Genomic DNA, 26,186 nt, shown 5'->3' with positions numbered 1-26,186 from the left:
GGAAATAATATTTTATGTTAAACTATTATATTTTTTAGTGTATAAATTATATATTATATATTTTGTACAAAACTATATATATTATATTTTTTTAATATAAATCGAAAACCATATTAAAAATTAAGTGCCGATATCGACCTGGGTCACCCCGCTGTCGCTAACCCCGTACATCGACGCGCCGTCGAGCTCGTTTTTCGCTCGAAACCATGTCCGAATAAAGATCCTCGAGCTCGATCTCGTCCGTCGACGACAATGGGATCCTGCTCAGCTCCTCGTCGAACTTCTTGGCGATCTCCGTTTCGTGGATTCGGTACTTCGACGCTAACGTTCGTATGCACGACATCCGCACCTGGGTCGATATTGCCCGCTTCACTTCGGCGAAATTGTCGCAGTCGAAGAACCACCTCACCCACCGCCGCACGATCCCGACAAACCAGTCGACGATTTGATCGTCGTCGAGTAGGATTAGTATGTAGCACGTTCGCGCGTATCCTTTCGCGTTCATTAATCAGTATCGGTGGAGACGCTTCGATATGTTGTTCACGGGCGTGAGAATTTCCGTGACGTAACCACGATCGGGGCTTTTGTCGGGTAGAAGAGTGAGCATCGATACAGTCTCCGACGCGACATACTCGTCGACCCGTTTTTCGAATTCACGATACGAATCGGTGAGCTCGTCGGGAAGCGCCGGTTCGACGATTTTCTTCGCTAGAACGAATCAATTTTATTTTTTTTAATCAATATAAATTGTAAAATAATTTTATAATTATATTAAGAAAGTAATTATAATATTTATTTGGCTACCGCACATTAAATATTATATAAGTTTTATTGCTCTGTTTATGTAAATATATTTTAAAATTTTGATAGTATTGACAAGTAATTTTGTTTAAAAAATGTATATATAAAATATAGCATAAAACATAAATTAAATAATACATAGTAGTTATATCACTTTTTTACTTATTTTAAAAAGTACAAGTGTTTACAAAATGATGCTTTTGTTAGCAGTTGGCGTTAGTTGCAAAGGAAACTAACCACTAATTCTTAAGTTAATGGGAGGGGACACGTGTCGAACGCCTACAAGTAGCTCTATGCTCCTCTCCTCTCCTTGGAGATTTACCAACAAAATTGTCTTGCGATTTGAAGATATTAAATTAAATGTTTTTAATAATTTTTTAAATTACATAGTCCATTTGAATTCGATACAATTTTTTTTTTTTTTTTTAAAAAGTTACTTAATATATTTTATTGAAAAATTATAAAAAGAAAAAAATAATTAGAAATATTTTTGAAAATTTAATTGGTAATTAACCATGGTAAAAATATAATGTAATTAAGTTTAGCAAACAAGTGTTAAAGTTTTTATTTTATCAAAATTAACTATAAACTAAAAAGAAAATAAAATAAAAAATCATAGCAATTGCATGGCCATGCATTATTAAATCTAACTACTAGAAAACCATTGAATATCTATAACTTTTTGATCTTGTATAATTAGCATTTAAAGTTCTTTTTAACTTTTTGATTTTTGTAAAATATTTTGTATTTTGTATTATTATTTTTTTTAGAATTGCAAAAGCGCACCAAAAATCAAATTCCAACTAAATATCACATCGATACGAACTAGAATTCCTCCAAAACAAAAATAACACCACTCATCGCATACATCACAAACAAAAAACCACATATATATCAAAATAAACATAACAGAAAGCGCCATAATTAACATCGAACAAAATTCAAATAAGAGAAAGAAACCATACCTTTGAATGAAGTATCAGTTTGTAGCAGCAGAAAAACAAGTAGAGAAAAATCTTCGAGAACATAATTAAAGTACAGCGGCAAAAGCAAAGAGCGAACCCTTTATATAATGGTTCGGAACGTATTTTCATTCCGATATATCAGCCGTTGGTTTTGTAGATATAATCCTAACCGTCCGTATATATTTTTAAAATTTTTTCTTTTCCTAAACTATATGTTGAATCTTTTAAACTTTTTTCTTTTTCTAAACTATATGTCAAAAGGAAATCCATAATTTATCTATTAGTAAAAGTTACCTAAATCTTTGCTTGTTTGGGAGTTTGGATTTGAATAGTAAAAATTTTGAATTTGAATAGTTGTATGATGTGATATAAATAGATGTTAATGAGATATTTTGAATGTAAAATTGATTTTTAATATAATATAAAAAATTGAATAATAGGTGTTTGATTTGATATTTTTTGGAACAAACACATCCTAAAAGAATTTTAGAGCCCAATAATAAGAGATTCTGTTACCATTAATAATTTTATTTACTTTTAATTTTTAAAGTTTTGGCTCAGTTTTTTCTTCATAAAAATTTGAAAGTTTTCAAATTCTTAAAATTGTAGTAAAAAGTTAAGTTATATATATATATACATTTTCTGAGAAAAATATATATTTTTAGGGTTTTTTAAAAAAATAAAAAATAAAAAAATCTTGTCGATAAATATAAATAATGCATAAAATCAAAAGAAAAAAATATCTCTTATTATATATTTTTATTAATTAAAATATTCGTTGAATATATATTCAAAATATTATTTATTTTAACGAGATTACACAATAGGGTTTGGCCCCACCCCAATTTTCAATCTATTGTTATATATGTTTGCATGTATTTCTATTTCTATTTCTATTTTCATTATTTAAAAAATTATTATTATAATAATAAAATTATTACTTCTTGAACTTATTTAGGCTATTATTACTTCCGTCATTTAGTTGTATTTCCTTTTCCTTTATAAATTTGCAAGATATATTAGTAATATATTTGTTTAATATTGATAATTTTAAGTGTTTTTGTTATGAAATACTCCATCCGTCTAAACAATAAGTATATATTTAGTTTTGGCATGGAATTTAAGAAATAATAGTATTTTAATTATAATAAGTAGGTAAAAGTAGTATAATGACATTTTTACCCTTGTATTTTGTATACAAGTAATGATGTGATGTAAATTAAGGGTATTTATGAAAAAAAATAAAATATTTAATGAAATTATTACTTTGTCATTGGACGTCCCAAAATAGAAATATGTATACTTCATAGCTGGACTGAGGGAGTACTAAAAATTGTAAAAATATTATGGAATTAAAATAATGTATTGTACTCGTCCGTATCAGTGTGTTTGTTTGAGGGATTTGTTTGGATTTCCACTATTCATCCTATTTTTTCTCCCAAAAAATATCAAATCAAACACCTATTTTTTATTTTTTATATTATACTAAAAATCAATTTTACATTCAAAACATCACATCAACACCTATTTATATCACATCATACAACTGTTCAAATTCAAAATTTTTACTATTCAAATCCCAACTCAAAATTCAAACCCTCAAACAAACACACCCTTAAAGTATTCTTTTTACTATGTTCATTTATCTCAATTAAAAATATACATTTTATCAATTTTGGTCTCAATATAAAAGTTTTATTAATTGTGGTCTCAATATACAAAAACTCATCATTTTTGTCCCAATATAACCAAAACTCATCATTTTTTGTCCGAATATAATCAAACCTTTTTTTTTTCCCACAATCAACAAACCGACGGAAAATATTAACTTGAAAAGAAATCAAATCTTATATTTATATTTGAAGAAATTGCACAATCTTGCAAGTCTATGTCAGCATTTTCGTCGGTTTGTTAACGGTGGGACAAAAAAAGATAAGGTTAAATTATATTTGACCAAAAATGATGAATTTTGGTTATATTGGGACTAAAATTGATAAAAAATTTATATTGAGACAAAAAATGATGAGTTTTGGTTATATTTGGACCAAAATTGATAAGATGTTTATATTATGACCAAAATTGATTAATTTTTGTTATATTGGGACCAAAAATTATTTTTTTCCTTAAAAAAAATAATGCTTCCTCCTTCCGTCCTTGTAATATTTACTTTTTACATTTGGATATGATCTCTAAATATTAATTATTATATCAAAGTGTAATACAAATTAAAAAAAATTATTTATATTAGTGTCTTATTATACTAGTATAATAATATTTGTATAAAAAATTACACAAATATAAAAATATATTTAATGTTAAATCTAATACTTACAAAAAATAAATGTAATACTTAAAGCGTAAATAAGCATCAATTTTAATTCTTTTCTATTATTTAATTTATTTTTTTAATATTATATCCAATATTATATCACTCAAAATATTCATTTTATTCTTTTTATCTTACATTATTTAAAGAAAGTAGTATTGTTTTTATAATTTAAAAAATAATAATAATAAATTTACCTAAATAAAATTAAAAATATTAATAACTGACATAAAATCTACAACAAATAGTAAATACGACACAAATATTCATTTTATTTAATTAGTATTCTAATATAATATTTTCACTAAAAAATAATATATTTTTATAAAAATTATAAATAATATTTAATTTCAATTTAAATTAGAATCAATTTAACTTATAAAAATTATTAAAGAAACACACTTATTGTATAATTTCATAATGATTTTTTTATTTTTTTAATTTGATTTTGTGTTCTTATTTTAATTTTTTATTCAAATAATATGTTGGGGTGCAATCTCAAGTCCCACGTTGGAAGTTGCGAAAAAAATATAAGTCCCAAGTGAACTCCACTAGTACGAGGTCTTTTGGAGGATATTCAAAAACAAATCCGTGCGGGCTCAGCCCAAAGCAGATAATACCATATTAGTGTTGAGTTGGCCCAGTTCCAACATAATAGATAAATATAATATTTTATAATAATAAATATTTTTTTTCTTTTATAATGGATAATAAAATTACATAGTAAATAAATTAAAATTTAACTCTTAAAAAAAATAAAAATAGCAGTATAATGCTTTCTCACTCATGATCAATTAGTGGCATAATAATTTCATTCATAAAAATTAAAGTAAAACGATAAATAAGAAGTAACGAAGAAAAGGACAAAATAGCATGCAAGTGGACACTCATAATTAATTAATTAAAATTAATACGATGATAATGACATTAACGACAAATGGAAAATAAAATTTATTCAAATTATTAATTACATTATGAATTTAAGTATTTGATAAAAATATCTTAAAAGCATAATTAATATCACGTCATATCAATATTTGGGTTTTTTTTTTTTTTTTAAATTAAACTTTTGTTTCATTAAAATTTTGTATATAATATTTTGTTTTATGAGTTCACTATTTTTTTTTTTATTTTATAAAAGAAATGAAAAATATTATACCGTATATATTTTATTTTTAATCTTGGGGAAGCATAAAATAAAATAATAATCCCTCCGGCTCAATTCAGTATTTTTGAGTTATACGGTAGATTAAAAAATAATAGTATTTTATTAATTAGAAAATATTACTAATATATTCATTTAATTTATGTAGAGTTAAATATAAAACCATTCACTTTAGATGAAAGTTTATAAATTTTAAAAAAAATTCAGAATAATAGAAAAATAATGAATATTTAATGCAATATTTTATAAAAAAAAATTGTAATATACTATATTTAAAAAATTATAATTTTATTAATAATATGAAAATTTAAAAAAAAAAAAAACTAATTTTTACAAAAATGTCATCTTACAAAAAAGTGAAAAAGATTCTAATATGAAACAGTCCAAACTCCAATAGCCGTCATAAAAAATACTCCTAGCTAATTATTTGCAGGGTACTAACTACTAAGTGCGGCTAGGAGTTTACCAGATGTCCACTTTCGGGTAATGGTTGCGGATTTTTATGTCATAGAAAAAAAATATTAACTAACTAGAATTAAGCGTACAAAAAAAAAAGAACATTCTTAGTTTTTTTTTTTTTTAAAAAAAATTATTTTTATTAGTTTATTACAAATGTATGTCTTGTCGGCTGCTTGTACCTAGGGATTTATTTAGACATATATTAAAAAATATATTTATAAAGTTTTAAATATTTTAAAATAATTAAAAAATTCAAATATTTGAGGTAAAATTTATGATAAAAATAAATTAATATGTGATATAAAAAAATTAAAATAAAATTTCAAGTAAATACTGTCTTTTATGTTTTGGATATAAAACTTTTTGAATTTTGGTACAAATGTTTTTTGTAAAATAAATATAAAATATAATAAAATATTTTTATTGGTTGTCAATAACATGAACATTAGAGGGTGTATTCAATTAGAATTTTAATGAATTTGTTTGGATTTTAAAAAGTTTGTAAACTTGAGTGAATTTATAAATTCTATAGAATCTATGTAGAGTTTAATTGATTTTATGTATTGATTTATATGAATTTTGATAGATTTGATTGGATTATTTATTTATTTCTGTAAACTTGATTAGAGTTTATAAATGGTGGATTAAATAATTTTTTTTAGTGATTTATATAATTTCAAATATATACAGTACACTTGTATTTATATATAAAAATTCAAATATTTAACAAAAATATTAAAAGTACATTAGTTCTCAAAAAATATATTTATTATTATTCTCATTTTTATTTTAGTTTAATAATAATAATAATATTTTAAATTTATATTTTTTGTTATAGTATTATTTAATCGGATTTATTATATTATATATATTCAGCGCAATTAATTTTTATTTTGTAACAATTTATTTAATTGTTATTATTATTATTTATATGAATTTTTATAAAAAAATATATTTATAAATAAAATAACATTAAAATTATATTTTTTATTAATTAAAATTAAAAATAAAATAATTAAAAAGGAATAAACATAAACTAACATTGTCAAATATAATCGGTGGTTTTTGAACCGACAGAATTGAAATCGAAATAAGAAAATATAAATTAAAATTATAGAAAATTTCATTTTGATTTGACATTTTCAAACATTAAAACTGATAATTTTAATTCAAATTATTTGAACAAGTTTATTTGTATTTTTTATATATATAATTTTTAATATTATTTCAAATATATAAAAATTTAAAATATTTGTAATTTTTATATTAGACATTAAATTTTTTTTTTTATCTTATTGATATTATTATAATAAAATAATAAATACATATAAAATAATAAAGTTATTAATGCTATAAATAAAATAATATGTACATTGTTACTAATTTTGGGAATCCATTGAAATCTCACTTTATAACAAGATTTGTAACAATTTTATTAAAGAATCCAACAAAATCCATGGATTTTTAAAGTTATGGATTCTTGAATCACTTAAAATTTTAAAAAACTTTTTAAAATCTGAATTGAATACATTCAAATTTTAAAATCTTTTTAAAATCTGGATTGAATACACCAAAATTTTAAGACTCCAATAAAATCCAAAAAAATCTCTATTGAATACACCCCATAAATGTGCAATTACGTTGTAATTTTATTATATATTAAAAAATATTTAAACAATTTTTTTTTTAAAAAAAAATTGAACTAGGCACAGTTCGATTTGCATAAAAAAAAATTGCACTAGGCACGGTTTGATTTGCATAGACCCGGCTCGGCCAAAATCTTTTGAGCTTAAGTTTTAGATTCAATTTTGATTTTTCGTAAATTTTCTGATTTTTGAATAAAAAAAATATCATAATGTTTATCTAATATTTTTAATGGATAAATTTTCATAAATATTATTAATAAAAGTAACAATATTTTATTAGATATTTTATTGGGCTGGAGTTACTGGACTGACAAAGATATAGGGTGCTTAGCTTGGAGGTTTGGATTTTGAGTTGAGATTTGAATACTAGAAATTTTAAATTTGAATAATGTATGATGCGATATAAAGTGTGTTGATTTGATGTTTGGATGTAAAATTAATTTTAGTATAATATAAAAAATAAAAAATAGGTATTTAATTTGATATTTTTGAAAAAAATAAATAAATAGGATGAACAGTGAATTTAAAATCCATTACCCCAAACAAACACATAATTACTATGCCAGAACCCATTTTTAGTTTAGGCCCATACAATAAACAACTCATTTAAAGGTGTGTTTGTTTAGGGAATTGGATTTAAGTTTTACTATTCATCCCATTTTTTTCCCAAAAAACATCAAATCAAACATTTATTTTTTTTTTTTATATTATACTAAAAATCAATTTTACATTTAAAACATCGCATCAATATCTATTTATATCACATTATACAACTATTTAAATTCAAAATTTTAACTATTCAAATCCCAATTCAAAATTCAACCCCAAACAAACACACCCATAGTTACTCTGGCAGAACCACAAACAACACTACCAATCACTTTTCCACACTTCCGATTTGCGACTTTAACAGAAATGGCGACAAAATCGCTATTGTTCCAAACCACGATTTCAGATCTGAAGCATCTCCAATGGCGTAGCAATGCCAATGCGCTCTGCCGCCTGACATTCGCGCGACCTCCTCTTCTTCCTCATCATACTTCTCTTCTTCCTCGTTCTCCTCCTCCGCTGTACCGTCGTCTTCATCTTCCTCATTCTCCTCCTCCGCTGTACCGTCGTCTTCATCTTCCTCATTCTCCTCCTCCTCTGCTCCGACACCGTCTACGCACTCTATTCTCTACTATGTCCTCGATGAACTCGCCGCAGGAGGAGGCCTCTGTCAAAACAGTAAGCGATTTCTCAATTTCATTAATAGATTTCTGTTTCGTTCTAATTTGGTGTTTGAATCAGGTGAGAATGGTGATAAGGGGGAGAGTGCAAGGTGCGTCGGATCTATCGGAATTGGACGATTGATAATGCGAAGGAGTTAGGGTTGAAAGGTTGGGTTCGGAACCGCCGGGATGGATCTGTGGAGGCGTTGTTTTCGGGAGATGGAGCAGCGGTGTAGGAGAGGTCTTCCTGATGCTATGGTGACTGGGATTCAGGCATTTCATTTCCGAGCACGGATGATCCTGGGAATGAATTCGACTGTGTGAATGAATGAATCAGCGATTCTGATCAGGTATGAATTCGAAGCTCTCCTTGTTCCAGTTAATAATACAACTTTATGCTGATCATCTTGTGAGTATGGTAGCATTTTGGGCGTAGATGCTTTGATTATCTTCCTCGATGATTCAGTCGGTTGATTTTGGTTTATTTGCCTGGTTGAAATTTGACTGGCTTAATTTTTGTTTTGCTCTGCTCCTTAACTCTGTTCAAATTAGGTTTTAGCTCCGAATATTCACTTTATCTATAAATTTGGGTAACACGATTTGAAGTTGGTAGATTAATTCTTTCTTATTGATTAAATTGCATCCATTGAATGAATTCTGCTAAGTTGTTGTTCTTAGCTCTAATCATAGTTGGTTGCAGAGCCTGTAGGTTATCTAAATGAATCATAATATTGCCTTAGAAGGTGCAAATTCTTACAGCTGTTGTTTATTTAGTGTTAGCATTTAGCACAGTCAAGTTTTGGATATGTTTAAGAAATTGTTAGTGTTCTTATCTTGTCGAATGGTTTAAGCTTCCAAACTAGGTTTGGGATGAGATATGCAGTACATTTGAAAGTATCTGAAGTTTTCATTTGATTCGATTCTTGTAAATTTGGTTTTAAGTTTTCACTTCAATGGGGATTTGAAAGTATCAGAAATCATTGCCAAGGAACTCATCTTGTGTGTGTTTGTGTGTTTAAATGAAATCAGAAATCGTCTTGTGCCTAATGTTAGTATTATTTATTGACACTAACTACTACAAGTAAAGGAACGCAACTCCCAAAAGTAGCTGTCGGCGCAGGAAGGATGTTGCCAAGGCCTGCAGTGCCAGCCATCGAAGACTTCTCTAACGAATTCTTCTACTTCAGGCAGAGGGCAATCCAGTAGCGTTGTTCAGGGTTTAGGGAAACCGACAGGATTACGAATGCCTTCTCCCAAAATCGGGTTCTTGATGGGGTTAGTAATGCATATAAGAGTCCCATTGCAAGTGATCTCAATTACATTTACTGAATTTCGGATATCATACTCTCTGAGTTGTATTACTGAAGTATTCTCTCTTTTTTTTTGTCAGGTGAAATCATCCCCTCGCACTCCCAATGGTTTGCGCACTGTGTCACCCAAAAATGGAGCTGCTGCAAGCAGCAGTCCAGGTCGAATCTCTAACCATCCAAGTCTACCTTTCCTTCGTTCTTTTTTCTTCTTGCCCAATCCAAGTCTGTTGGTGATTAGCAATTAAGGAAACCATTAGTCATAAGATCTTTTAAAATCTTATTATTATGACCGTTATGGTCTCTATTTATTTTTACAAGTAATTTTTTTAAAAAAAATCTCTATAATTAAAAAATATTTATATTATATATATTACTATAATACTAATGAAATCATTACGATAAAAAAAACTTTTAAAATATGACCGTTTTGTTTCTATTTATTTTTAGAAATGATTTTTTAAAATTTTTAAAATTAAAAATATTAATATTTTTATATTTATAATACTAATGAAATCACAAGTGATCGGACGTACCTCTCGAGCATGTAAAATCCTGCAAAATTTAATATTATTTTTTTATTATTGTTACACAAATGCTACTACTTTTTATACTTATATTTTTTACCGACTATCAATATAATATTAATATTCTTTAAATTTTGTGCGCAACCCAAATATGGCCATAGTTTTTTAGTAGAGGAGGTTAGTATTTATTATATATTGTTTTTAATGTGAAATATTCTGATTTTTTTTATTTATTTTTTTTTTTTATAGCTTCTTTTTTTTTCTCTTTTATAATTAAAAAACAATTATAAAACTATTGCAAATAAAAAGTAAAGAGAGGAGGACTATAAATTTTCTTTTATCTAAATTATATAATTTGAATGCAATATTTATCTTCTCAATAAATAAATTTTATTTCCTCTTATAAATAAAACTATTGCAAATAAACCCAGGGGTATTGCAGGTATGCGTAGTCGAATGTGTATTTGAAGTATTGTAACGTGTTATTTAAATGGTTGTGTACTTTTTGTTACCTTTTGAGTTTTATAATAAAAAATGTACAAAAAGAATAATATGGTTTCTAGTATTCGCGTCTATGTATGAACATTAATTTTTTGTCCACTAATTGCTGAACATATTTTCATAAGGCAAATGGGTCAAATTTTATTAAAATGTTTAAAATAGTTGTCATGTTGTGCTCAATAATTTTCTCACGGGCATTTTTTTTCTTCCCCTGAGTTATGTTGGCACGTTAAAGATGGTATGGACAAATTGTTTGCGAGCTGATACTAAGTAGTCTTAGTTTAGAGAATTGGTAAACTGTATTTCGTAATAATAATGCTTTGGACAATTTCATGATAATAGATATTTGAAAAACCAGTGTAGGCATGATTTGTCTTTTTTTTTTTTTTACTTAATTTCTTACTTTCAAGAGGTATATGTAAAAGCATTGGAAAATGACTTCTCTGGTGCACCATTGCAGTTCGATAAAAAGGTATTGCTGGAATAAGCTTCAGCATATCGGCGGATTTAAAGAAAAAACTTTCAGCATATCGGTGGATTCATATTTCAAGGTATGTTGCTTTTATTATTTGAGAAAGTTGATATCATATTTGAAAAAAAAAATGTGGCAATTTAAAGCTGGTATTACTCCCCCCATCACGCAAAAAATTAGTGCATTTTTTGCGAGGGAGGGAGTAATATTTTTTGGGCTGGCTTGGGCTGTTTTAAAATTCAGGTCCGATAGGTTCGGCCTGATTTTGCATTGGGCTTGAAAACCCAAACCAAGGCATGGCCCGGTTTCAAATTACACCGGGCAAGCTTAGCCCAACTCAGATTTTTAATATTAGATTTTAAAAATAATATATCATATTTTATTAAATAATAAATTATATTAATCTAAATTGATATAATTAGGACAAAGTATTTTATTGATAATTAAGAATTTAAACATTAATTAATTATTAATTTTATTATATAGATAATTTATATTAAAAATTATTTTTTCTTAAAATATTTTAATCAACTAGACACTGCTAGGCACGTCATAATTTGCATAGGCCTCAAACCAAGTTTGGTTATTCAACCATACTGGGTTGGCCTGACCTAAAAATAGTTTGCAACTAATTTTTAGACCCAAATCTTTATTTGTTCGTGTCGAATATGGATTTGATAGTAGTAGACTCCACATAAACTTTACTTACAAACAAAATACACTTTAAAACAAACAAGGATAAAATTTAGAAACAAAATTAATACATCCAAGTCCCGGGACCTAAACATAATTCTATTATTATATGTAAGATGCTAATGTAAATGCAATGCGAAAATATAAAAGAAAAACGACTAACTACTCTTTATTTTCGGTCATCCGATCATCCGGCCACTCCCTCTCGTATGCATCTAAAAAGATTTAAAATAGATATTAGTATATATGTATAGGAAACAAAAAAATAGTATTAAAATCACTTACCTTGGATTTGAAATCGAGATCGAAGGATCTTTGCGGATCCCCTCGTCTCCACATAAGCTTTACCTACAAATTAAAAACACTTGAAAATAAGTTAGTATAAAATATAGAATCAAAAAAAATTAATGCATGCATGTCCCGGACCGACGTAAAAATAAATCTATTTCTATATGCATAATGCTAAATTAAATAAAATGCATAAATGTAAAAGGAAAGGGACGGATTACTCCCTATGATGTATTCGGTCGTCCGATCATCCGGCCACTCCCTCTCGTATGCATCTAAAAAGATTTAAAATAGATATTAGTATATATGTATAGGAAACAAAAAAATAGTATTAAAATCACCTACCTTGGATTTGAAATCGAGATCGAAGGATCTTTGCGGATCCCCTCGTCTCCACATAAGCTTTACCTACAAATTAAAAACACTTGAAAATAAGTTAGTATAAAATATAGAAACAAAAAAATTAATGCATGCATGTCCCGGGACCGACGTAAAAATAAATCTATTTCTATATGCATAATGCTAAATTGAATAAAATGCATAAATGTAAAAGGAAAGGGACGGATTACTCCCTATGATGTATTCGGTCGTCCGATCATCCGGCCACTCCCTCTCGTATGCATCTAAAAAGATTTAAAATAGATATTAGTATATATGTATAGGAAACAAAAAAATAGTATTAAAATCACATACCTTGGATTTGAAATCGAGATCGAAGGATCTTTGCGGATCCCCTCGTCTCCACATAAGCTTTACCTACAAATTAAAAACACTTGAAAATAAGTTAGTATAAAATATAGAAACAAAAAAATTAATGCATGCATGTCCCGGGACCGACATAAAAATAAATCTATTTCTATATGCATAATGCTAAATTGAATAAAATGCATAAATGTAAAAGGAAAGGGACGGATTACTCCCTATGATGTATTCGGTCGTCCGATCATCCGGCCACTCCCTCTCGTATGCATCTAAAAAGATTTAAAATAGATATTAGTATATATGTATAGGAAACAAAAAAATAGTATTAAAATCACTTACCTTGGATTTGAAATCGAGATCGAAGGATCTTTGCGGATCCCCTCGTCTCCACATAAGCTTTACCTACAAATTAAAAACACTTGAAAATAAGTTAGTATAAAATATAGAATCAAAAAAATTAATGCATGCATGTCCCGGGACCGACGTAAAAATAAATCTATTTCTATATGCATAATGCTAAATTAAATAAAATGCATAAATGTAAAAGGAAATGGACGGATTACTCCCTATGATGTATTCGGTCGTCCGATCATCCGGCCACTCCCTCTCGTATGCATCTAAAAAGATTTAAAATAGATATTAGTATATATGTATAGGAAACAAAAAAATAGTATTAAAATCACCTACCTTGGATTTGAAATCGAGATCGAAGGATCTTTGCGGATCCCCTCGTCTCCACATAAGCTTTACCTACAAATTAAAAACACTTGAAAATAAGTTAGTATAAAATATAGAAACAAAAAAATTAATGCATGCATGTCCCGGGACCGACGTAAAAATAAATCTATTTCTATATGCATAATGCTAAATTGAATAAAATGCATAAATGTAAAAGGAAAGGGACGGATTACTCCCTATGATGTATTCGGTCGTCCGATCATCCGGCCGCTCCCTCTCGTATGATCTAAAAGGATTTAAAATAGATATTAGTATATATGTATAGGAAACAAAAAAATAATATTAAAATTACTTACCTTGGATTTGAAATCGAGATCGAAGGATCTATGCGGATCCCCTCGTCTCCACATAAGCTTTACCTACAAATTAAAAACACTTGAAAATAAGTTAGTATAAAATATAGAAACAAAAAAATTAATGCATGCATGTCCCGGGACCGACGTAAAAATAAATCTATTTCTATATGCATAATGCTAAATTGAATAAAATGCATAAATGTAAAAGGAAAGGGACGGATTACTCCCTATGATGTATTCGGTCGTCCGATCATCCGGCCGCTCCCTCTCGTATGATCCTAAAAGGATTTAAAATAGATATTAGTATATATGTATAGGAAACAAAAAAATAATATTAAAATTACTTACCTTGGATTTGAAATCGAGATCGAAGGATCTATGCGGATCCCCTCGTCTCCACATAAGCTTTACCTACAAATTAAAAACACTTGAAAATAAGTTAGTATAAAATATAGAAACAAAAAAATTAATGCATGCATGTCCCGGGACCGACATAAAAATAAATCTATTTCTATATACATAATGCTAAATTGAATAAAATGCATAAATGTAAAAGGAAAGGGACGGATTACTCCCTATGATGTATTCGGTCGTCCGATCATCCGGCCACTCCCTCTCGTATGCATCTAAAAAGATTTAAAATAGATATTAGTATATATGTATAGGAAACAAAAAATAGTATTAAAATCACCTACCTTGGATTTGAAATCGAGATCGAAGGATCTTTGCGGATCCCCTCGTCTCCACATAAGCTTTACCTACAAATTAAAAACACTTGAAAATAAGTTAGTATAAAATATAGAAACAAAAAAATTAATACATGCATGTCCCGGGACCGACGTAAAAATAAATCTATTTCTATATGCATAATGCTAAATTGAATAAAATGCATAAATGTAAAAGGAAAGGGACGGATTACTCCCTATGATGTATTCGGTCGTCCGATCATCCGGCCACTCCCTCTCGTATGCATCTAAAAAGATTTAAAATAGATATTAGTATATATGTATAGGAAACAAAAAAATAGTATTAAAATCACCTACCTTGGATTTGAAATCGAGATCGAAGGATCTTTGCGGATCCCCTCGTCTCCACATAAGCTTTACCTACAAATTAAAAACACTTGAAAATAAGTTAGTATAAAATATAGAAACAAAAAAATTAATGCATGCATGTCCCGGGACCGACGTAAAAATAAATCTATTTCTATATGCATAATGCTAAATTGAATAAAATGCATAAATGTAAAAGGAAAGGGACGGATTACTCCCTATGATGTATTCGGTCGTCCGATCATCCGGCCACTCCCTCTCGTATGCATCTAAAAAGATTTAAAATAGATATTAGTATATATGTATAGGAAACAAAAAAATAGTATTAAAATCATATACCTTGGATTTGAAATCGAGATCGAAGGATCTTTGCGGATCCCCTCGTCTCCACATAAGCTTTACCTACAAATTAAAAACACTTGAAAATAAGTTAGTATAAAATATAGAAACAAAAAAATTAATGCATGCATGTCCCGGGACCGACGTAAAAATAAATCTATTTCTATATGCATAATGCTAAATTGAATAAAATGCATAAATGTAAAAGGAAAGGGACGGATTACTCCCTATGATGTATTCGGTCGTCCGATCATCCGGCCACTCCCTCTCATATGCATCTAAAAAGATTTAAAATAGATATTAGTATATATGTATAGGAAACAAAAAAATAATATTAAAATCACTTACCTTGGATTTGAAATCGAGATCGAAGGATCTTTGCGGATCCCCTCGTCTCCACATAAGCTTTACCTACAAATTAAAAACACTTGAAAATAAGTTAGTATAAAATATAGAAACAAAAAAATTAATGCATGCATGTCCCGGGACCGACGTAAAAATAAATCTATTTCTATATGCATAATGCTAAATTAAATAAAATGCATAAATGTAAAAGGAAAGGGACGGATTACTCCCTATGATGTATTCGGTCGTCCGATCATCCGGCCGCTCCCTCTCGTATGATCCTAAAAGGATTTAAAATAGATATTAGTATATATGTATAGGAAACAAAAAAATAGTATTAAAATAACCTACCTTGGATTTGAAATCGAGATCGAAGGATCTTTGAGGATCCCCTCGTCTCCACATAAGCTTTACCTACAAATTAAAAACACTTGAAAATAAGTTAGTATAAAATATTGAAACAAAAAAATTAATGCATGCATGTCCCGGGACCGACGTAAAAATAAATCTATTTCTATATGCATAATGCTAAATTGAATAAAATGCATAAATGTAAAAGGAAAGGGACGGATTACTCCCTATGATGTATTCGGTCGTCCGATCATCCGGCCACTCCCTCTCGTATGCATCTAAAAAGATTTAAAATAGATATTAGTATATATGTATAGGAAACAAAAAAATAGTATTAAAATCACCTACCTTGGATTTGAAATCGAGATCGAAGGATCTTTGCGGATCCCCTCGTCTCCACATAAGCTTTACCTACAAATTAAAAACACTTGAAAATAAGTTAGTATAAAATATAGAAACAAAAAAATTAATGCATGCATGTCCCGGGACCGACGTAAAAATAAATCTATTTCTATATGCATAATGCTAAATTGAATAAAATGCATAAATGTAAAAGGAAAGGGACGAATTACTCCCTATGATGTATTCGGTCGTCCGATCATCCGGCCACTCCCTCTCGTATGCATCTAAAAAGATTTAAAATAGATATTAGTATATATGTATAGGAAACAAAAAAATAGTATTAAAATCACCTACCTTGGATTTGAAATCGAGATCGAAGGATCTTTGCGGATCCCCTCGTTTCCACATAAGCTTTACCTACAAATTAAAAACACTTGAAAATAAGTTAGTATAAAATATAGAAACAAAAAAATTAATGCATGCATGTCCCGGGACCGACGTAAAAATAAATCTATTTCTATATGCATAATGCTAAATTGAATAAAATGCATAAATGTAAAAGGAAAGGGACGGATTACTCCCTATGATGTATTCGGTCGTCCGATCATCCGGCCGCTCCCTCTCGTATGATCCTAAAAGGATTTAAAATAGATATTAGTATATATGTATAGGAAACAAAAAAATAATATTAAAATCACTTACCTTGGATTTGAAATCGAGATCGAAGGATCTATGCGGATCCCCTCGTCTCCACATAAGCTTTACTTACAAATTAAAAACACTTGAAAATAAGTTAGTATAAAATATAGAAACAAAAAAATTAATGCATGCATGTCCCGGGACCGACGTAAAAATAAATCTATTCCTATATGCATAATGCTAAATTGAATAAAATGCATAAATGTAGAAGGAAAGGGACGGATTACTCCCTATGATGTATTCGGTCGTCCGATCATCCGGCCACTCCCTCTCGTATGCATCTAAAAAGATTTAAAATAGATATTAGTATATATGTATAGGAAACAAAAAAATAGTATTAAAATCACTTACCTTGGATTTGAAATCGAGATCGAAGGATCTTTGCGGATCCCCTCGTCTCCACATAAGCTTTACCTACAAATTAAAAACACTTGAGAATAAGTTAGTATAAAATATAGAAACAAAAAAATTAATGCATGCATGTCCCGGGACCGACGTAAAAATAAATCTATTTCTATATGCATAATGCTAAATTAAATAAAATGCATAAATGTAAAAGGAAAGGGACGGATTACTCCCTATGATGTATTCGGTCGTCCGATCATCCGGCCGCTCCCTCTCGTATGATCCTAAAAGGATTTAAAATAGATATTAGTATATATGTATAGGAATAAAAATAATATTAAAATTACTTACCTTGGATTTGAAATCGAGATCGAAGGATCTTTGCGGATCCCCTCGTCTCCACATAAGCTTTACCTACAAATTAAAAACACTTGAAAATAAGTTAGTATAAAATATAGAAACAAAAAAATTAATGCATGCATGTCCCGGGACCGACGTAAAAATAAATCTATTTCTATATGCATAATGCTAAATTGAATAAAATGCATAAATGTAAAAGGAAAGGGACGGATTACTCCCTATGATGTATTCGGTCGTCCGATCATCCGGCCACTCCCTCTCGTATGCATCTAAAAAGATTTAAAATAGATATTAGTATATATGTATAGGAAACAAAAAAATAGTATTAAAATCACCTACCTTGGATTTGAAATCGAGATCGAAGGATCTTTGCGGATCCCCTCGTCTCCACATAAGCTTTACCTACAAATTAAAAACACTTGAAAATAAGTTAGTATAAAATATAGAAACAAAAAAATTAATGCATGCATGTCCCGGGACCGACGTAAAAATAAATCTATTTCTATATGCATAATGCTAAATTAAATAAAATGCATAAATGTAAAAGGAAAGGGACGGATTACTCCCTATGATGTATTCGGTCGTCCGATCATCCGGCCGCTCCATCTCGTATGATCCTAAAAGGATTTAAAATAGATATTAGTATATATGTATAGGAAACAAAAAAATAATATTAAAATTACTTACCTTGGATTTGAAATCGAGATCGAAGGATCTTTGCGGATCCCCTCGTCTCCACATAAGCTTTACCTACAAATTAAAAACACTTGAAAATAAGTTAGTATAAAATATAGTAACAAAAAAATTAATGCATGCATGTCCCGGGACGGACGTAAAAATAAATCTATTTCTATATGCAAAATGCTAAATTAAATAAAATGCATAAATGTAAAAGGAAAGGGACAGATTACTCCCTATGATGTATTCGGTCGTCCGATCATCCGGCCGCTCCCTCTCGTATGATCCTAAAAGGATTTAAAATAGATATTAGTATATATGTATAGGAAACAAAAAAATAATATTAAAATTACTTACCTTGGATTTGAAATCGAGATCGAAGGATCTTTGCGGATCCCCTCGTCTCCACATAAGCTTTACCTACAAATTAAAAACACTTGAAAATAAGTTAGTATAAAATATAGTAACAAAAAAATTAATGCATGCATGTCCCGGGACGGACGTAAAAATAAATCTATTTCTATATGCAAAATGCTAAATTAAATTAAATGCATAATTGTAAAAGGTAAGGGACGAATTACTCCCTACGGTCGTCCGATCATCCGGCCACTCCCTCGTCTCCCCATAAGCTTTACCTACAAATTAAAAACACTTAAAAATAAGTTAGTATAAAATATATAACAAAATTAATGCATGCATGTCCCGGGACGGACGTAAAAATAAATCTATTTCTATATGCAAAATGCTAAATTAAATTAAATGCATAAATGTAAAAGGAAAGGGACGAATTACTCCCTACGGTCGTCCGATCATCCGGCCACTCCCTCGTCTCCCCATAAGCTTTGCCTACAAATTAAAAACACTTAAAAATAAGTTAGTATAAAATATAGAAACAAAATTAATGCATGCATGTCCCGGGACGGACGTAAAAATAAATCTATTTCTATATGCAAAATGCTAAATTAAATTAAATGCATAAATGTAAAAGGAAATGGACGAATTACTCCCTACGGTCGTCCGATCATCCGGCCACTCCCTCGTCTCCCCATAAGCTTTGCCTACAAATTAAAAACACTTAAAAATAAGTTAGTATAAAATATAGAAACAAAATTAATGCATGCATGTCCCGGGACGGACGTAAAAATAAATCTATTTCTATATGCAAAATGTTAAATTAAATTAAATGCATAAATGTAAAAGGAAAGGGACGAATTACTCCCTACGGTCGTCCGATCATCCGGCCACTCCCTTGTCTCCTACAAAATAAGCACACAACATCATCGATCCAGAATAACTAACAAATCACATGCTTAAGTGAAGAGTCAAATCCAAAAGCATTCATTATTAGGTATATCATAACCAAGAAAAGTTCCAAGATTGGATTCTAAAATTTTCCAAGAAAAGTGCCAAAGTTCCAAGATTGGATTCAAGAAAAGTGCCAAAGTTCCAAGATTGGATTCTAAAATTTTCCAAGAAAAGTGCCAAAGTTCCAAGATTGGATTCTAAAATTTTCCAAGAAATGTGCCAAAGTTCCAAGATTGGATTCTAAAATTTTCCAAGAAAAGTGCCATACTATAATTTCTTGAATGATTAACACAAGACAAAAAGAAACATATAGAAATAACCATGCCATCCCTTCTTGCCACTGATCCCTCCCCGGACAGCATAAGCCTCTTCAAAACCATTTTTCACCAAAATTACATTACCACTAGAGCAGTAAAAGTAAAGCTCAAAACTTACTTGTCGACAAGTGTCAGCTGGATCCCCGAAATTCTCCAGAACCCTCTTCACAAAACCTTCGGAATTCCACCTGCCCCTGCCCTTGCTTTGCTGCTATTGCATCGATCGATCGATCGAGATCGAAGCACTGCACTTGACCTCTCGCTTAAATGGTTCGCCCTCCTAAGCACTGCACTTGACCTCTTCCTTAAATGGATCGCCCTCCCTCATGTAACCACACCTCTTCGTAATTCCTAATTTCCTCTCAGAACCCCCCCCCCCCCCCCCTGCCCCTGCCCCTGCCCCTGCCCCTGCTCGTACCCCCCACCCCCTTCATTTGCATTTGCATTGCTTATAATAATGTATACAATATCAATATCAAAATCAAGAGTATTTATAATATATGTTTTAACGGCTACTTTCCTAATATAAAACACTTACCATATATAATTTTATATTTTAATATTATGTGTATATTAAAATTAAAATCAAATTCAAATTCAAATTCAAAATCATTATATCTAACGGCTACTTTCCTAATATAAAAAGTTACCATATATAATTTCACATTTTAATATTATGTGTATATTAAAATTAAAATCAAATTCAAATTCAAAATTATTATACTTACTTAACGGCTACTTACCTAATATAAAACACTTACCATATATAATTTCACATTTTAATATTATGTGTATATTAAAATTAAAATCAAATTCAAAATCAAAATTATTATACTTAGCGGCTACTTACCTAATTTAAAAACTTACCATATATAATACCCTCCTCCTATCTAATCTAATAAAAATTAAAATAATTTTTTTAATATTATATGTATATATATTTTTATATTTAAATTATATTTTATTACTTCTATAAAAATATAATATTTTATTTGAATATAATGCTACAATTACATATATTTATTTATAATAATTAATTTTATTATATTACTAATGATATTTTAAATAGATTAATAATTTAAAATTTATTTTACTGGTGTATTAACTTTGTATTTTTAGTTTAAAGTAGTGTAAAAAAAAATTACCCAACTAATTTGTCAATTTTAGTTGGGACACGAAGTTTTAGTTATGATGTAATTAGTAAGTAATTAAGAAATATATTAGTAAAATAATTATGGTATAATAAAAATAATTATAGATTAAAATAACTGAATAGTTAATTAAATTTTTTTTTATATAAATTATGAATTTTAAAATATGATTAAAGTATATAATTATATTTCCAAAACAGAAAAGAGATAATTTATATGGGACGGACAGATATAGAAAAAGTGGACAAATTAAGTGGGATTGAGGAAATAATATTTTATGTTAAACTATTATATTTTTTAGTGTATAAATTATATATTATATATTTTGTACAAAACTATATATATTATATTTTTTTTAATATAAATCGAAAACCATATTGAAAATTAAGTGCCGATATCAACCTGGGTCACCCCGCTGTCGCTCACCCCGTACATCGACGCGCCGTCGAGCTCGTTTTTCGCTCGAAACCATGTCCGAATAAACATCCTCGAGCTCGATCTCGATCTCGTCCGTCGACGACAACGGGATCCTGCTCAGCTCCTCGGCGAACTTCTTGGTGATCTCCGTTTCGTGGATTCGGTACTTCGACGCCAACGTTCGTATGCACGACATCCGCACCTGGGTTGATATTGCCCGCTTCACTTCGGCGAAATTGTCGCAGTCGAAGAACCACCTCACCCACTGCCGCACGATCCCGACGAACCAGTCGACGATTTGATCGTCGTCGAGTAGGATTAGTATGTAGCACGTTCGCGCGTAACCTTCCGCGTTCGTTAATCCGTATCGGTGGAGACACTTCGATATGTTGTTCACGGGCGCGAGAATTTCCGTGGCGTAACCACGATTGGGGCTTTTGTCGGGTAGAAGAGCGAGCATCGATACAGTCTCCGACGCGACATACTCGTCGACCCGTTTTTCGAATTCACGATACGAATCGGTGAGCTCGTCGGGAAGCGCCGGTTCGACGATTTTCTTCGCTAGAACGAATCAATTTTATTTTTTTTAATCAATATAAATTGTAAAATAATTTTATAATTATATTAAGAAAGTAATTATAATATTTATTTGGCTACCGCACATTAAATATTATATAAGTTTTATTGCTCTGTTTATGTAAATATATTTTAAAATTTTGATAGTATTGACAAGTAATTTTGTTTAAAAAATGTATATATAAAATATAGCATAAAACATAAATTAAATAATACATAGTAGTTATATCACTTTTTTACTTATTTTAAAAAGTACAAGTGTTTACAAAATGATGCTTTTGTTAGCAGTTGGCGTTAGTTGCAAAGGAAACTAACCACTAATTCTTAAGTTAATGGGAGGGGACACGTGTCGAACGCCTACAAGTAGCTCTATGCTCCTCTCCTCTCCTTGGAGATTTACCAACAAAATTGTCTTGCGATTTGAAGATATTAAATTAAATGTTTTTAATAATTTTTTAAATTACATAGTCCATTTGAATTCGATACAATTTTTTTTTTTTTTTTTAAAAAGTTACTTAATATATTTTATTGAAAAATTATAAAAAGAAAAAAATAATTAGAAATATTTTTGAAAATTTAATTGGTAATTAACCATGGTAAAAATATAATGTAATTAAGTTTAGCAAACAAGTGTTAAAGTTTTTATTTTATCAAAATTAACTATAAACTAAAAAGAAAATAAAATAAAAAATCATAGCAATTGCATGGCCATGCATTATTAAATCTAACTACTAGAAAACCATTGAATATCTATAACTTTTTGATCTTGTATAATTAGCATTTAAAGTTCTTTTTAACTTTTTGATTTTTGTAAAATATTTTGTATTTTGTATTATTATTTTTTTTAGAATTGCAAAAGCGCACCAAAAATCAAATTCCAACTAAATATCACATCGATACGAACTAGAATTCCTTCAAAACAAAAATAACACCACTCATCGCATACATCACAAACAAAAAATCACATATATATCAAAATAAACATAACAGAAAGCCCCATAATTAACATCGAACAAAATTCAAATAAGAGAAAGAAACCATACCTTTGAATGAAGTATCAGTTTGTAGCAGCAGAAAAACAAGTAGAGAAAAATCTTCGATAACATAATTAAAGTACAACGGCAAAAGCAAAGAGCGAACCCTTTATATAATGGTTCGGAACGTATTTTCATTCCGATATATCAGCCGTTGATTTTGTAGATGTAATCCTAACCGTCCGTATATATTTTTAAAATTTTTTCTTTTCCTAAACTATATGTTGAATCTTTTAAACTTTTTTCTTTTTTTAAACTATATGTCAAAAGGAAATCCATAATTTATCTATTAGTAAAAGTTACCTAAATCTTTGCTTGTTTGGAGAAAAATATATATTTTTAGGGTTTTTTAAAAAAATAAAAAATAAAAAAATCTTGTCGATAAATATAAATAGTGCATAAAATCAAAAGAAAAAAATATCTCTTATTATATAAAACTTTTTTAATTAAAATATTCGTTGAATATATTCAAAATATTATTTATTTTAACGAGATTACACAATAGGGTTTGGCCCAACCCCAATTTTCAGTCCATTGTTATATATGTTTGCATGTATTTCTATTTCTATTTCAATTTTCATTATTTAAAAAATTATCATTATAATAATAAAATTACTACTTCTTGAACTTAGCTATTATTACCTCCGATCATTTAATTGTATTTCCTTTTCCTTTATAAATTTGCAAGATATATTAGTAATATATTTGTTTAATATTGATAATTTTAAGTGTTTTTGTTATGAAATACTCCATCCGTCTAAACAATAAGTATATATTTAGTTTTGGCACGGAATTTAAGAAATAATAGTATTTTAATTATAATAGGTAGGTAAAAGTAGTATAATGACATTTTTACCCTTGTATTTGGTATACAAGTAATGATGTGATGTAAAGTAAGGGTATTTATGAAAAAAAAAATATTTAATGAAATTATTACTGTCATTGGACGTCCCAAAATAGAAATATGTATGCTTCGTAACTGGACTGAGGGAGTACTAAAAATTGTAAAAATATTATGGAATTAAAATAATGTATTGTACTCGTCCGTATCAATTTAGGATGTGTTTGTTTGAGGGATTTGTTTGGATTTCCACTATTCATCCTATTTTTTCTCCCCAAAAATATCAAATCAAACACCTATTTTTTATTTTTTTATATTATACTAAAAATCAATTTTACATTCAAAACATCACATCAACACCTATTTATATCACATCATACAACTGTTCAAATTCAAAATTTTTACTATTCAAATCCCAACTCAAAATTCAAACCCTCAAACAAACACACCCTTAAAGTATTCTTTTAACTATGTTCATTTATCTCAATTAAAAATATACATTTTATCAATTTTGGTCTCAATATAAAAGTTTTATTAATTGTGGTCTCAATATACAAAAACTCATCATTTTTGTCCCAATATAACCAAAACTCATCATTTTTTGTCCAAATATAAATTTTGTATCAATTTTAGTCCCAATATAACCAAAACTCATCATTTTTTGTCCCAATATAATCAAACCTTTTTTTTTCCCACAATCAACAAACCGACGGAAAATATTAACTTGAAAAGAAATCAAATCTTATATTTATATTTGAAGAAATTGCACAATCTTGCAAGTCTATGTCAGCATTTTCGTCGGTTTGTTAACGTTGGGACAAAAAAAGATAAGGTTTAATTATATTTGACCAAAAATGATGAATTTTGGTTATATTGGGACTAAAATTGATAAAAAATTTATATTGAGACAAAAAATGATGAGTTTTGATTATATTTGAACCAAAATTGATAAGATGTTTATATTATGACCAAAATTGATGAATTTTTGTTATATTGTGACCAAAAATTATTTTTTTTCTTAAAAAAAATAATGCTTCCTCCTTCCGTCCTTGTAATATTTACTTTTTACATTTGGATATGATTTGTAAATATTAATTATTATATCAAAGTGTAATACAAATTAAAAAAAAAAATTATTTATATTAGTGTCTTATTATACTAGTATAATAATATTTGTATAAAAAATTACACAAATATAAAAATATATTTAATGTTAAATCTAATACTTACAAAAAATAAATGTAATACTTAAAGCGTAAATAAGCATCAATTTTAATTCTTTTCTATTATTTAATTTATTTTTTTAATATTATATCCAATATTATATCACTCAAAATATTCATTTTATTCTTTTTATCTTACATTATTTAAAGAAAGTAGTATTGTTTCTATAATTTAAAAAATAATAATAATAAATTTACCTAAATAAAATTAAAAATATTAATAACTGACATAAAATCTACAACAAATAGTAAATACTACACAAATATTCATTTTATTTAATTAGTATTCTAATATAATATTTTCACTAAAAAATAATATATTTTTATAAAAATTATAAATAATATTTAATTTCAATTTAAATTAGAATCAATTTAACTTATAAAAATTATTAAAGAAACACACTTATTGTATAATTTCATAATGATTTTTTTATTTTTTTAATTTGATTTTGTGTTCTTATTTTAATTTTTTATTCAAATAATATGTTGGGGTGCAATCTCAAGTCCCACGTTGGAAGTTGCGAAAAAAATATAAGTCCCCAAGTGAACTCCACTAGTACGAGGTCTTTTAGTATATATGTATAGGAAACAAAAAAATAATATTAAAATCACTTACCTTGGATTTGCAATCGAGATCGAAGGATCTTTGCGGATCCCCTCATCTCCACATAAGCTTTACCTACAAATTAAAAACACTTGAAAATAAGTTAGTAT

At 28.4% G+C, this 26,186-nt stretch overlaps 1 protein-coding gene across 3 annotated transcripts; it reads left to right on the top strand.

Moving 5' to 3' along the window:
• The first annotated feature begins 8,254 nt into the window (after nt 1–8,254).
• LOC127239623 (uncharacterized) lies at nt 8,255–11,967 on the top strand. Of its 3 annotated transcripts, none has more exons than XR_007836165.1 (5): nt 8,255–8,589; nt 8,653–8,923; nt 9,656–9,848; nt 9,964–10,042; nt 11,369–11,967. XR_007836165.1 is itself a non-coding variant. In XM_051257861.1 (2 exons), the coding sequence occupies exons 1-2, from the start codon at nt 8,278–8,280 to the stop codon at nt 8,713–8,715; spliced, it is 375 nt and encodes a 124-aa protein (XP_051113818.1). In that variant the 5' UTR covers nt 8,255–8,277; the 3' UTR covers nt 8,716–8,923. The 3 variants fall into 3 exon arrangements, 1 of the variants encoding a protein (XP_051113818.1); XR_007836164.1 differs by having other exon boundaries at nt 9,661–9,848; nt 11,369–11,966; XM_051257861.1 differs by lacking the exons at nt 9,656–9,848; nt 9,964–10,042; nt 11,369–11,967.
• Nucleotides 11,968–26,186: the final 14,219 nt, after the last annotated feature.

Source organism: Andrographis paniculata, unplaced genomic scaffold (genome assembly GCF_009805555.1).
Source record: "Andrographis paniculata isolate CXL003 unplaced genomic scaffold, ASM980555v1 Contig78END, whole genome shotgun sequence".
In the NCBI taxonomy this organism is placed as follows: Eukaryota; Viridiplantae; Streptophyta; class Magnoliopsida; order Lamiales; family Acanthaceae; genus Andrographis; species Andrographis paniculata.
Note: the sequence above shows the minus strand (reverse complement) of the source record. Positions and strands in the feature narration are given on the sequence as shown.

Excerpts from the sequence above, each read along its gene's own strand:
- LOC127239623 (XM_051257861.1), top strand. The coding sequence starts at position 8,278 with ATGGCGACAAAATCGCTATTGTTCCAAACCACGATTTCAGATCTGAAG. Across the intron at positions 8,590-8,652 it reads AGGAGGCCTCTGTCAAAACA|GTGAGAATGGTGATAAGGGG; the intron begins GTAAGCGATTTC and ends TGTTTGAATCAG.